Source organism: Oryx dammah, unplaced genomic scaffold (assembly GCF_014754425.2).
Source record: "Oryx dammah isolate SB20612 unplaced genomic scaffold, SCBI_Odam_1.1 HiC_scaffold_26, whole genome shotgun sequence".
Classification (NCBI taxonomy): Eukaryota; Metazoa; Chordata; class Mammalia; order Artiodactyla; family Bovidae; genus Oryx; species Oryx dammah.
The window spans coordinates 83,835,836-83,849,373 of record NW_024070210.1 but is presented as its reverse complement, the minus strand read 5'-3'; the positions used below and the strand labels follow the sequence as shown (position 1 = coordinate 83,849,373).

The 13,538-nt window shown below is 52.8% G+C and overlaps 1 protein-coding gene and 1 pseudogene across 8 annotated transcripts in view; one reads left to right on the top strand and one right to left on the bottom strand.

The window, feature by feature from the left end:
- Positions 1–1,278, bottom strand: part of LOC120853524 (transducin-like enhancer protein 3) — a 46,757-nt gene extending 45,479 nt beyond the window's left edge. For 4 of the 8 annotated variants that reach the window (XM_040227441.1, XM_040227443.1, XM_040227442.1 and 1 more), the window contains exons 1-2: positions 1,135–1,278; positions 477–577 (exon numbers count right to left, since the gene is read on the bottom strand). In XM_040227441.1, coding sequence (XP_040083375.1) covers positions 477–577; positions 1,135–1,158 — 125 coding nt within the window. In that variant the 5' untranslated portion in view covers positions 1,159–1,278. The remainder of the gene's footprint in view (positions 1–476; positions 578–1,134) is intronic. The other 4 variants (XM_040227436.1, XM_040227438.1, XM_040227437.1 and 1 more) reach the window with 1 other exon arrangement.
- Positions 1,279–4,908: 3,630 nt separating this feature from the next.
- LOC120853742 overlaps positions 4,909–13,538 on the top strand; it is a 125,878-nt pseudogene continuing 117,248 nt past the window's right edge.

The following is a 13,538-nucleotide window of genomic DNA, read 5'->3' as shown; positions in this document are numbered from 1 at the left end:
CCCTTAGGGCGTCTCAGAGCCACTTGGCCACTTTCCTGACACCCACCCCCGGGGGTACTCCCCTCATCCCGCAGCCTCGGGCGGAGGGGGACGTGGGTCCCCGACACAGGGAGGGGGAGTGTAACAACTTGAAACTTCCCGCGGCCAAGCGAGTGAACTTATCCCGGGCGCGGGGTGGGGTGGAGTGGGGGCCGGGACCCTGACGCTGGCTCGAGACTCCTAGAACCCGGAGCGAGCCGGCTCGCGCCCGGATCCCTCAACTTCCCTCACCCCGGGAACGGCACGGGGAGCCGGGAGGCTGCCGGCAGCAAAGGGTTAAGGCGCCGCGCTCGGAAAGGGGAAACAAAAGGAGGAGGCCCGGGCTGCCCCGCCGCCCCGGGGTCGAGAGCCCGCTCAGTCCCCGAGGGGTGGTGGCAGGAGCCGCGGCGGGGACGCCCCCGCCCTGCCAGCCCCGGGGCGGCCCCCACAGGCCTTACCTGTGATATTGAGCTTGAAGGAACTGGAATTCGTCTTTGATCCTGTCACAAGACTCAGCCACCGTGAATTTAAATCCTGGCTGCCCTGGTTGATGGGGAGCCTGAAGCCGGCCAGGACAAGACAGGGGAGGGGCGGGGGGTCAGACCCGACTCCAAGCTGCCCAAGCCCCTCAGCGGCTTCCCCCGGTCTCCCCCCGCCCCCACCTCAACCAAAGGGGCCTCCCACAAAGCCCAGAACCTTCCCAACAAGTTTCTCCGGTCCCCGACGGGGAGGGGGGCGCCCTAATCTCTCCCTCTCGGCCGCGGGGCTCCTATCCCTTTTACGAAGGGGCTCCTATTCCCAAGTAAGACGGGGACAGAGGAGACACAACGAGTGAGTTGGGAGACTTAGGTGATGGGGCGGGGGATAGCATGAAAACAAACAGTTCCCCAGGAACACTGGGAGCCCCTCACGCCATTAGAGCGGAATTAACCTCCTCTCTCTACGGCGCCCCCCCATCCCCATCCTTTGTGTGAGCGCGCGCGCGCGCGCACACACACACACACACACACACACATACCATAAAGGTAGCAACAAGCAAAATGGAGGTGCCAGATAAACTGCCTCGTTTACCCTGCCATGATAGATGCTTAAATAAACCGAGTTGCAATTACTCACCGGATGTCTGCCTTGCGGATACATGGCAGGGAGGGGTCGTGATTCCGAGAGCGTGGAAGCGCAGAGAGCCCGGGCCGGGGAGGTGCGGGGGAGGGGGGAGCCAAACCCGAGCGGGGGGCGGCCGGGAAACCGAGAGCTCGCCCCCGGCCCCCCCAGCCCGATCTCGCACCGAAATCCCAGAGTCCGGCGCTCGCACCAAGCGGAGACAAAGAGCCGAGGAGCAGGCGGCAAAGTCGTCGGCGGGCGCGGGCTTTGTGCACCTAGGGCTCCGCGAGCTGCGGCCGGCCGCCTTCCCCCCGCTGCGTGGAGCGCGTCAGAGCCGGGGGCTGCGCGGACATCGTCGTCTCCCCGGCGGGTCCAGCGCGGGGTCCCGAGGTCTGGGGGCCCCTCTTGGGGCAAGCGCGAGCGCCCTCCGGTTCACTCAGCGCGTCGCGCCGGGAGGGGGGCGCGCCAGGGCAGCCCCAGCATCCGGGGCGCACGGGTCCGATCCCAGGGGCGGCTCTCGGCAAGAAGAGGAAGGAGGCAGGCACCGAGGTGGCGGCTTGGGGCCGCAGGAGCGGCGGAGGGTGAGGGCGGGAGCCCGGCGCTGGCGCTTCGACGCCCCCCCTCGGAGAGGAAAGCCTGCTGTTCCGTCTGCTACTGCCGCCGCCGCCACTGCAAGCCCTTCCCAGGGCCGAGGAGGAAACTCCGGGTTCAGTGGGTGGGAATCAACCGCCCTGGCATCCTAACTCCAGTAGGCACTAGAAGCCGCCGCAAGGGTGTCCTCGCTGCTCCCAGTTCGAGCGCCGAGTCCCCAGCGAGGAGCGCTTTGTGCCGCCACCGCCGCCTCGGAGCGCGCAGGCAGAAGAGCGCTGGAGGGGAGACGCAGCTCGAGACCCGGGAGCTCTGCGGCTTCCTTCCTTCGCCTCGGCCCGGCTCTCCTCTCCGCGCCCCGACACTCCCCCCCCCACCCCCAACACACACCCAACGCGCGCGCGCGCGCACACACACGCACACGCACACACACACACACACACACACACACACCAAAAAAGTGCCCCGGACCTGCGGATACCACACACAGACAGGCGAGTGGGACGAGCACGAGGTCTGAACTGCCGCGAGAGCAGTTCCAAATAGGGACTGAAAAGTAACAAAATAATGTGGCAGCTTCGCCCGGCGCTGGCCAATGGGAGCTCGGGGCCCCCACGTGGGGCAGCCGGACTCGGCTTGCGACTGGGCGCCGCCGGGCGCGACGTCACAATGCCCTCTTGTGTCTAAAACTATGCATGAAAAGTAGCAATCAGGCCCTACCCGCTGGTGACTTTCGCATGGGAGTGAAAAACAGCGCTCCTCAGATCAGGAATTAACCGAAAGACATATAATAAATAGATATATATTATAGTCCAGGGCTGCTGTGGTTTTTTTCCCCCCTCCTCTCTTTTTTTTTTCCCACGATATACTAGCAAATAATCATTTGGCGGGAGGGGAAAAGAGGAAAGACAGAATAACAACAAAAGAAAAAGAGACAAGCTGTACTGTCCTCAAAACCTGTGGCTGGTAGCAACGTATCAGTTTATTCTGCAGTGGCGGCGAACGATTCCTCCCTCTAATCTCATTAGGTCTGCAAAGCAGCCCAATTAGATACTATAAAACAAACAGAATCACTTTGTCACTTTAATGTTTTCACTTCACAAGATTTAGGACCGATAAAATGGTGGCTCCCAAAGTTGCCTCCCACCTTAATTTTGCTGGGAACTGAGAGTGTCCCTTTCTTTGCCCCTTCTCCTGCTCACCCACCCCCCCCCCCCCCCCCCCCCCCACGGCCCCCAGCTTTTCTTCTTTGTTCATTTGTCCTTTACGGAAAGCCAAATAAACAGCGTCTTTGATGTGCGGCGGCTGCCCGCGAGGACAAGTCGGAGGAACTCTTGTGGCTGGCTGCGCAGATAGAAGGGCCCGTCTGCCCGCGGACACCCTGCAGTCCGCGCTGTCCCCACTCGGGGACTCTCTTCCGGTGGAGACCGCTACGCCTTCGCCGCAGCTGCCCAGTGAGCGCCAGGGCCAGGGAAGCGGAGTCGGGAATGCGGTGGCGGCCTTACCCCACCAGCCCGGGAGCTTCGAGTTCCGACCCGGTTTTCTCAGCCTAACCCCGGGCAGTGTCACAGCGTCGGCGGAAGCCTGTAGAGGGGCGCGCGTGCGAGCCTGTGGGCCTCTCGGCCGCCAGCCTCGACGCCCCGGGAGGCGCAGACGCTCACCCGCCCCCGTTCGCTCCTCTCCCACCCCCACCTCCGCGCCTCCGGGACACCCCGCGCGGTCGCACAGGCCACTCGACTCCGGGGGCCAGTTTGCCCGCAAACCCATAGCCTGCGTCTACTGCGTTCGGGGTTACGTCAGGGCAGACGGGCCGGGGGGACGCGGCCCTTGAGCGTCGAGGGGCTGGAGGGCCGCGCCCTGGGCCGCAGGGGCACCGCTGGGCGGGGAGCCCAGGTGGGCCCCCCTCCCCAACATCTCCGCGAACCCGCACGCACCCGGGGGCCGACGGCGGGCCCGGGATCTATATTTTCCCCTCATTAGGAGCTGGAGTTCGCTTTTGCATTTTAATGAGCTGAGAGCGAGCGGGCGCTCGGAGGCCGGTGCGCTGGGAGTTACACGTGAGCGCCCGCCTCGGAGTTGAGCCTCCCCGCGTCCCCTCCGGCCGCCAGTCCCGAACCGCGCTCCTCTCTTCATTTATTTATTTTCCTAAATAAAAACATAAATCGTGTGCGCCACGCACTGAGGAGGGGGGGTGGGGAGAAGCCCGGCTCGACAGATGCGAGCATCTGGCCGCAGCATTCATTAGACACAAAATGGCTCCTCTTTGGAGCTTCCTTCCCCCCTCCCCCTTCTCTGCCCTCCCCCTTACGTCACGGGTGGGCGCACCCGCTTCCCACCCGCCCCGCCCCTTTCTCGCCCCTGCCCCACGTGGGGGCCGAAGACCCCGCCCCCTAGCGAGGCTCAGAAGGCCAATCAGAGACGGTTGATGAGAGTCTCAGTTACTGATTGGTTAAATTGCCGAGCCCTGTCAGTCGGCGACCAAGGCTGTCAGTCAAAACCACGCGGGGTGGGGGAGCGCTGACAAATGCCGAGGCTTCTGAGCCTCCCGCTTGCAAATAGTGCTTGGAATGGCTGCTTAATTAGCTTTGAATGGCTTTTCCTTCCAGCTCAAACAATCTGTCACTACCATGTGGTATAAAGGAGCCATGCATAAAAAAGTAAGCAGAGGCTAAATATCAATTTGATTTTGTGTATCAAAGGAATATTTTATTTTTCTCCCTAGTAATGAAACGTATCAATTTAAATAATAAAAGGTAAAAACACACACACAAACCAAAAAAGAAAAAAAGAAGGGGGCGGGGGAAGAAAGAAAGAAGGGAAAAAACCAAACTCCACGGTTCTCCGACTCCTGTGCAAGCCTTAAACAGGTAATTTCTACGGCCCACGTTCAGGAGGAAGCCTAAAGAGTAACCCCTTCCCCACCTCTTTCAAACTTGCATCGTGTGTTCTCTTGTCGTCCAGAGGTCTAGGAGGAGTGATGGGGGAGGGGTGGCCCGTAAAAGGAGAGTTGGGGGCGAGGAAGGGGGCAAACTTTAAAGGGAGCTCTTTGAAGCTGCTAATCAAAGTGGAGGGGGGGTTTAAAACCCCATAAACTTGGGATCCCGCAGCAGGCCTCGATTTGGGAGCTGAGAGGGAGTGAGGGGTGAGGGGAGAGAGTGGGTGTGCGTCTCACTCGGATTTATTAAACACAATGCCTTCAAGATGCCCGGGATGCGGCGCCTGGTCCGGCCTTCCCTCTCTCCGTTCTCACTTAAGACTGGCTCCATTGGCCTCCGCCCGCAGTTGGCCGACAAACCTGGCCCCCAGGTCGGGTCCACTCGGATCAAGGCCAGAAGAGCGGTCTGGGGTTTGGTGTCGCTCCTACCGGGACGACCACTCTCCTGATCGTTGAGTCAGTGCCCTCCTGCCTGGTAGACTCACGTTGAGTTCACCTGTGAGCCTCAGCGCCAGCCCTGGAACCTTGGAGCCCTCGTGTGATGGACCTGGTTTTGCAAAGAGTCGCCTTATCGGCAGGATTCCACTGGAGGACCCCACCACCTAGTCTGAAATAATAGCGGCGCCAAAGCCCTTTCCATGTACAAGGCAGGACACTGCTACCCAGGCACTCCCGAAGGAAGCAGCCTGACTGGTAGCCTTGTTTTATAGAGTAAAAGAGAAGACCTAGAAAGTCCAGTAATTTGCCCCAAGCTGGGCATAGGTGTCAGGATTCGAGTCCAGGGTAACCAGTTCAACAGCCAACTTCAGCGTCCTCTTTGATAGCAGGAGCTGGACCCCTGCGAATATGTGCTAAAGGAAAGGCATTCACTCATTCATCTTCATTCATTCATTCATACTGAAGGTCTGGCGATGAGGTCACAGGCCCAGGTCCCCAGCGCTGGGCTTCCACTGGCTCCTCACAGAGCATCTTTCCCAGGTCTGCTGGGTTTCTGGCCTCCAGCATGTGGAGAAGCAGAGAGGTAAAAGCAACTAGCCCAGCTCTCCTTTCAGCTGGCCACCGCTTTACCCCCCACCTTGCCACACCACAAATTAGAAAAAACAGGGAGAAAAATAATTTTTTATGCTCGAGGTAGAAAAGAAAAAACATGTATAGAACACCCCGCCCAAAGTGCTTGACAATTATTTTTCAAGAAGGAGGGGAGTGGAGAGAGAGAGTTCAAACGTCTCTGTCTCCAGTTCTAATTGGAAACGTTTCAACTGTTTATGTTACAAGAAGTGTCAGGGTCATTTGCTACTGGAGAGCTGACTTTTCATTGGCTGCTTAATTGAGTACCTCAGAGTCCACCCCACGTGGGAGAGGAATTCCTGGCACACACACACACATACACACACACTCACACACACACATATACAAAAGTCATCCGGTGAGACAGAAAGCCCGGCCTGGATTTGCAGAGCGAAGGTTCCCCAGCCCTTCATTGGGGGGTGAGAGGTGGTTGGTGGGCAGTTGTTCACCAGCTCCAAGAGCTACTTTTCTGGCTTTTAAAAATTAACTGTCAAACACTTTAGATAGAGTGTTAATAAATGGTTTCTCCTTTTCCCAGGAATCAAAGGGCTTGACTCAGGTCAGCCACAGGGCTATGGCCTCCAATTTGAGGAAGAACTCAGTACCTTGCAGCTTAGATGGTAAAGAATCTGCCTGCAATGCAGGAGACTAGGGATCCATCCCTGAGTCAGGAAGATCCCCTGGAGAAGGAAATGGGAACCCACTCCAATAGTCTTGCTGGGAAACCATATAGACAGAGGAGCCTGGCGGGACACAGTCCATGGGGTCGCAAAGAGTCAGACACCACTGAGCGACTGCACTTTCACTTTCAGCACCTTGGATGAGTTTCAGATCACCGTGTCCTCCCTTCCCCCACAGCCTCCACTGGCTTTGATTTTCTCAAGGCCTGACATTGGGACTGCACAAAGGGAAGAGAAATCTTTCTCTGTCCTCTCCCATTTGGTTGATTCTGTAAGCCTCCTCTGATGGTTGGCCCTTGACTCCATTGCTAGGGCAGTTCTGTCCCCTCACCAGCACCACCCCTATCCACCAGTCATCCCCAGCCTTCCTCCACAAGTGAGCACCTCACCACAAAGTAAAAGGAAAGGGAATTTTTATTTATCTAACAAACTCTTACATAGTGCTTAGCTCTGTCCCAGACACTGTTCTAAGCACTTGACAAATATTAACACACTTACTCCTCTCACAGTGAATGAAGTGGGTACTTTCAGTATCACCCCTGTTTTACAGGGGGTTGGGGGTGCGGGGCAATTGACATGCCATGTACAATGACTTGCCCAAAGTCACTTCAGTGGCTGATGAACTTGAACCCAGGCAGTCTGGCTCCAGAGTCTTCACCCCAACACTCCACTGTCTCCACAAGCTTGACTTTCCTGGGAATGCAGATCAGGGCCACAGGACAGACCACAGGAAACAGGAGGGCCCCTAGGAAGTCCCAGACAGGGCCCCTATAGAGCTCATTCTGCAACCACCTTATTTCAGGGATGGGAACTGAGCTCTAGGAGGGCGGGGAACTTCCCAGGGTCTCCTTATCCCCTCTTCCAATTCTCTCGCTGGTCCCAGGTATGTGACCTGGAGGGATGTATTTAATCTCGCTAAGCCTCCGTTTCCTCATCTGTAAAGTGGAGATAACAGTCCTGTCCACCTCAGAGAGTTGTTCCGAGGATGGATGGAGATAATACATGCAATGTACTTAGTGCAGAGCCTGGCTCATTAAGTGATCAATAATAGCCATGTTGGCCATGATGATGATGCAGAACCATCCTTACACATTGTTCAACTCCTTTCACATTTCCTGAGTGCCTGCAGAGATGAGGAAGGTCTAATGTCCCAACCCTTGAGAGGAATAATTCAGGCAGTAGCCAAGCCCAGGTGGGAACACTGAGCTCACTGAAGCTCACCCGCCCCCCCACCCCACCCTGACCCCATGCCTCATCCCCCACCGAGGTCATAAGGCCTTCCCCTCCCTCTCTGGAATTCCCATTCTTTATCATGGTCCTATGATGTCCTTGGATATCCCTACTGCCCAAGGACCCTTGAGATATGTGTAGGAGGGGGAGGGCCAAAGGCAATTCAAAGCTAAGGTTTGGAGGGTTGGTGGGTGGGGAATTCTGGAGGCAGAGAAATTTGATAAACAGCAGTGGAGTCCATAGCATTTCTGAGAAGACAAGCCACAACAATGAAGTATATGAGGATAAAGTAGTCTGGCTCTGAGGGAGAACAGAAGTTGTGAAAGGGGCTCCTGGGAGGGCTGTCTGGGAGGGTAGAGATTGAGCTTAGCCCAGAATGATGGACAGAAGTTCCAGTGGGTAAAGGGGACCAGGATGAGCAAATGCTGCTAGCAGGGACCCGTCCCCCTTAGCCTGCGCCTGGGTGCTTTCTGCTTCCTTGAATCCTTTCTGTGTTTTGCCACCTGAAAAAGTCCTTTGGCTCCCTTCCCTAAAACCCCGGCCATCACCCCCTCTTATATTTCAGGCTCCAGTGAAATGTCTCTAAAGTCTCCTAAGGTCAGAAGAGAGGAATCCACTCAGTACTGCATGGCAGCCCCAGCCTGAATCAAGAGGCCTGAGGAGCTGCCAGAACCTGGGGAAGACCTGGAAACTCTCAGGGTCTCAGTTTCCAGATCAGTAGAATGGGAATAGTGACGTGAAGGGAAGCCACTCAGTCGTGTCCGACTCTTTGCAACCCCAGGGACTGTAGCCTATCAGGCTCCTCCGGCCATGGGATTTTCCAGGCAAGAGTGCTGGAGTGGATTGCCATTTCCTTCTCCAGGGGATCTTCCCTACCCAGGAATCGAACCCGGGTCTCCCGCATTGTAGACAGACGCTTTACCATCTGAGCCATCAGGGAGTGACCCTTAATTGCTTACCTGGCAGGGGTTTACAGAAAGTCTACTCTAAGACCTTTTTGGAGGTACCAAAGTCTAAGGGAAACCTTTGGAACATACACAAGCACAGACAGCCTCTAATTCCAGGCTGTATGTAGGCCCTAAGAGCTAAATACAGTCTATGCAGGGGAGCAGTATTGGGTAGAAGGGATGGGTAGAGGTAAAATCAGGGAAGCTGCCTGTAGAGGGTGGTGCTTAGTGTGGCTAAGTGCAGAGGAAGGGGAAGAGTTCCAGACAGGGACAAAGATGGTCAGCCAAGACATTCTAGAGAACGCTGGGGATGGTTTGCTTTGCTTGATGGTGCAACTGGCAGAGGAGGCCACCACATCTCTCCAGAAATCTAAGGAAGCCAGGCAATAATTTCATGAGCCCCTCGTGTCCACCTGGGACTCTGTACAGAGGAGACATGGAATGTGTTTACCTCTCTTTAGGAGAAGTGTAAGACTGGAAACATTCTCCCAGCATTCCATCCAAAGCCGAGTTCCCTCGCATCCTGCTGTTCCCAAGCCGCACTTCGCTGACCTCCATTGACTAAGGGGGCAGGGTTTCTGTGCCTCATGCCGGAACTGGGTAAATATTTATCGAAGTGATTGGGCGTCCTAATTAAGAGATTTGTGCCATTTCTTTCTTTCCTTTTTAAGGATTCAAAGTGGAGGCTTAGGAGATTAAGAAATATTTTGCTGGTATTAATGCATCCAACTTCACAAGGGTGAGGCTCATGCCGCAAGAGTTATACGGGCCAGCAGAGCCAGCAGTGGGGAGTGCTCTGGGTCAGGCGGAATGATTGAGGGAGGGGGACTGTCGCCACCTGGTCTGTGATGGTGGGTGCAGATGTGAGGAGGAGAGAGGAGAGGGTCTGTATTTGCCTGAGAGCTTTGATGTTCCCTTCCAAATCTGGTCTCAACTTTCTATCCTTTTAGTAAATGAATTGATAAAAGTGTGCTTGTCACATACAGGCCGTAGCAGTGAAGAGTTTGTTTATACAGTGTATTCATGTATATCAGTGGTCCTCAACCAGGAGGGATTTTGCTCCTAAGAGGATGTTGGCAATATCTGGGGACACTTTTGGTTGTCAAAATTGAGGGTAGTCATGCTACTGACATCTCCTGAGTACAGGCCAAGGATGACTCTAAACATCCTGCAGGGTACCGAACAGCCCCCACAGCAAAGAATGACCGAGTCATGGATGCCCATCACACTGAGGTCAAGGAGCCCTGCAAACCTGTCTCGTCTAACTTTAACAAGCAAGGGAGCGCTCTCTGCTCCTCTGGCAGATGAGCAAACTGAGATACACAAAGGTATCACGTGTGTAGGACATGAAGAAGCAGTTGTTAAACTCAGACCCTCTACCTTCAAATACTGGATCAAGGTCTTTAGACCCCCTTTCTACTCTTTTCTCTAGTCTTAGTGCTGTCTCTACCAGAAAGTAATTAGAACCAACTGGCTCTGGCATCCTCCCTTGTGTAGAGTTTAAGCCAATTTAAAGGTTGCTTGCCCTACAAATCAGTAATCATGTAGTAGTTCTAATAAAGTCTCTCTATGAAGGGCTAGCTCTCAACAAGGTCCTGGGATTTCCTGGTAGCTCCTCCAAGTGGGACATTAAGCCTAGTCCCTCTGGCCAACTGTGTTACACTGGGAAGTAGTCAGGAAAGTAGATGTTGGCTCAGCTCTGAAAGAAATCCAAGTGAAAGGCTAAATAGGATGAGATTGTGTGGAGTTCAGTGAGGGAGGGTTGGGCCAGTAATGATGTATGTATGTATTCTTTGGCTTCTTTGGAGGTTCCCTTCCCGGAATGAAGGTCCTGCAGGAGGGAGCCTGGAGCAACTTAAGAAGAGTGGGCTGGGGCAGAACTAAGGGTATAGAGGAAAGAGAGCCGGAGACTCTGAAGGTCCAGACTTCTGGCAGACCCAGAATTCTGGAAACATGGAGATGGGGGCAGGAGAAAAGGGAGGGGGCCTCCTGAGGTAAGAAAGAAGGAAATAAGGCAGATAGACCATTTCAGATTTTGAGGTTGAAGTAGAACTGTAAAAAAACTCATTTTGAAAGTCTGGAGGACCAACATTGTTTGACTCCTGATCCCCTACAAAACATCTGTAGGAAGAGGCACGGTACAAATAAAACCAAAGCTGCGCTTTCAGCTTACAGTACTGTCATATATATGGACTTGTAGGCAAGACACAACTTGTAGACCAGGGAAATAGCCCCATGTGACATATGAGAAAACTGAGGATCAAAGAGAGAAAGTGGCTTGCCCACTACCATACAAGTTGATAAATGTGAGTTTGCTCAGAATTAGACCTTCTGGCATTAGAATAAACCAGTCAGGGTTTTTAAGTGTCCTCTAGGGTGCTACTGGGATATGTGCAAGTCCCAGGGTGGGAAGAAGATGGGGAAGTGGAGAGGGTGGCGACAGGGATCCCCTTCCCCACTTCCATTGGAAGAGCTCCAATTTTTATCTGTTTAATACATTAGGTTCTACAAAATACTTTGAGGAAATAAAGAAGAAGTCTAAAAAAAGAAGTTTTAGAATCACTAAACTACATGATATCTTTCCAGACATTCTCAGCTGTGACTACAGAATTTTTTCCAGCTTAGTGGGAAGGGCTCTGGAAGCCTGGGAGGGGCATTGCCAATGCCTCATAGCAGAAGGCACCTAGGGAGCCCTTAGTGCTAATTTGGCCTCCCAGTTGCGCTTGTAAAATGGCCCAAGAGGACATGGAGACTCTGGGAGGCTAAGGGCCACACTCACACCCTCAGAGCAGATTGCATGGCTCAAATTCTGAGGCTGAAATTCTGGGCCACCTCCTTCCCCACCACCCACATGTGCCCTTTTACAAAGAATGGAAGGGAAACCCAGAGAGACCCGTGATCTGCTTAAGTCACTCAGCTCAGTCATGGAAGACCTGGGGTTGCACACCAGCCCTGTCCAGCTGCAGAGTTAGTGTCCATGAACACTGAACTCCTCCACCCAGGGCCACTCTGCTTCAGCAACCCACCATTCTTTGGTACTCGGAAAGTCACAGTGAACTTTCAGTGTGCCAATGCTCCACTGTTGGCCAAGCTGGAGCCTGGAACTAACATAGCATATACTGTATTACCTTGGACCCCCCACCCCCACCCCGCCCCACCCAGTGCTCATCATCATTCCAACTTCCTTACTGGCCACCTTTCTATACTGCAGAGACGGACAGCTAAACATCACACTTCTAGACTCCTTCACTGCAAGGGCCGTGAACAAAAATACAGTTCCACAGTTAGATGCTCTTGAGCAAGACTAGAAAGCAGCAGTAAGGCAGAGTCCATCGCTGGCTACCCCAGTCATCTCTGACTGGGGATGTGTTTGTGGAGATGGTGGTGTTTTCTGCACTCATGTTCCAGTGTCTAATCACTAGCTTCATAAATGTCAAGAGTAAGTTGGTGGGGTGGGGGTGGGGGTACAGATTTCGGAGCTCTGACTCTTGGTAACAGCAGGTATTCACCAAATCACAGATACTAGAGGTGGATGTCTATTTCCCCATCCTCCTGACTGTGCCAAGCAGCTCTCCCCACAAGACTCCTAGAGGAAAGCATGGGGGGAAAACCTTCATAACATTGGATTTAACAATGATTTATTGGATATGACACCAAAAGAACAGGCGATAAAACAAAAATAGACAAATGGAACTATATAAAACTTAAAACTTCTGTGTGTCAAAGGAAACAACCAACATAGTGAAAAGGCAGCCTATGGAGTGACAGAAAATATCTGCAAATCATTTATCTGATGAGAGGATAATATCAAGATTTTCCAGGAACTTGCACAACTAAACAACAACAAAATAAATAACTGGATTTAAAAATGGGCATAGAACTTAATAGGCATTTCTCCAAAGGAGATCTGCAGAAGGCCAACAAGCACAGGAAAAGATATTCAACATCATTAGTCATTAGAGAAATGCAAACCAAAACCACGACGGTATATCACCTCAACCTCATTATATTATGGATGACCATTATATTAAAAAAAAACAACCAAATGTTAGTGATGATATGGTAAAAGTTGAACACTTGTACACTATTGGGAGTGTTAAGTGGTATAGCCACTATTGGAAATAATGTGGAGGCTCTTCAAAAAATTAAAAATAGAATTGCCATAGGATCCAGCAATTCCACTTCTGGGTATATATCTAAAAACCATTGAAAGCAGGATCTTGAAAAGATATTTGCACACCTATGTTTATTGCAGCATTATTCCCAATAGCCAAGAGGTGGAAGCAACCCGACTGTCTACGGATGAATGGATAAACAGAATGTGATATATATGCACAATGGAATATTACTCACTTATAAGAAAGAAGGAAATCCTGTCACATGCTACAATAAGGATAAAACTTGACATTAATGCTAAGCAGAGTAAGCCAGTCACATAAAGACAAATATTGTATGATCCCACTAAACCGATGTATGTAAACTAGTCAATTTCGTAGAAACTGAAAGTAGATGGTGGTTGCCAGGAGGTGGGGGGAGGGGAAGCGGGTACTGAGTTTCAGTTTTGCAAGACGAAAGAAATTCTAGAGATCTGTTGCACAACCATGTGCATTTAGTTAACACTATCAAACTGCACACTTAAAAATGATTAAGATGGTAAATCTTATGTGGTTTTTATGACAGCGGAAAGAGATAGCCACCTGGCAGACAAGCTCTGTGGAGCTGTAGGTGTGCTTCCCAGAGGTCCAGTCCCAGCCCTCTGCTCTAGCCCTTCAGTGGTGTCTCAGATACTAGCTCCTTCCACTGGATGCTGTCTGTCGCATAGCTAGAGTGGCTTCTATTCCCTACACCTGACTTCTGGCGGGTACCCTACTGCTTCTTTCGGCCAGCCTCCTGACTGTGCCAATCACAGCCTGACTTGGACTTTGGGGCTATTTCATCTTTTCTTGCTGTTTACCTGTTCACAAGAATAAT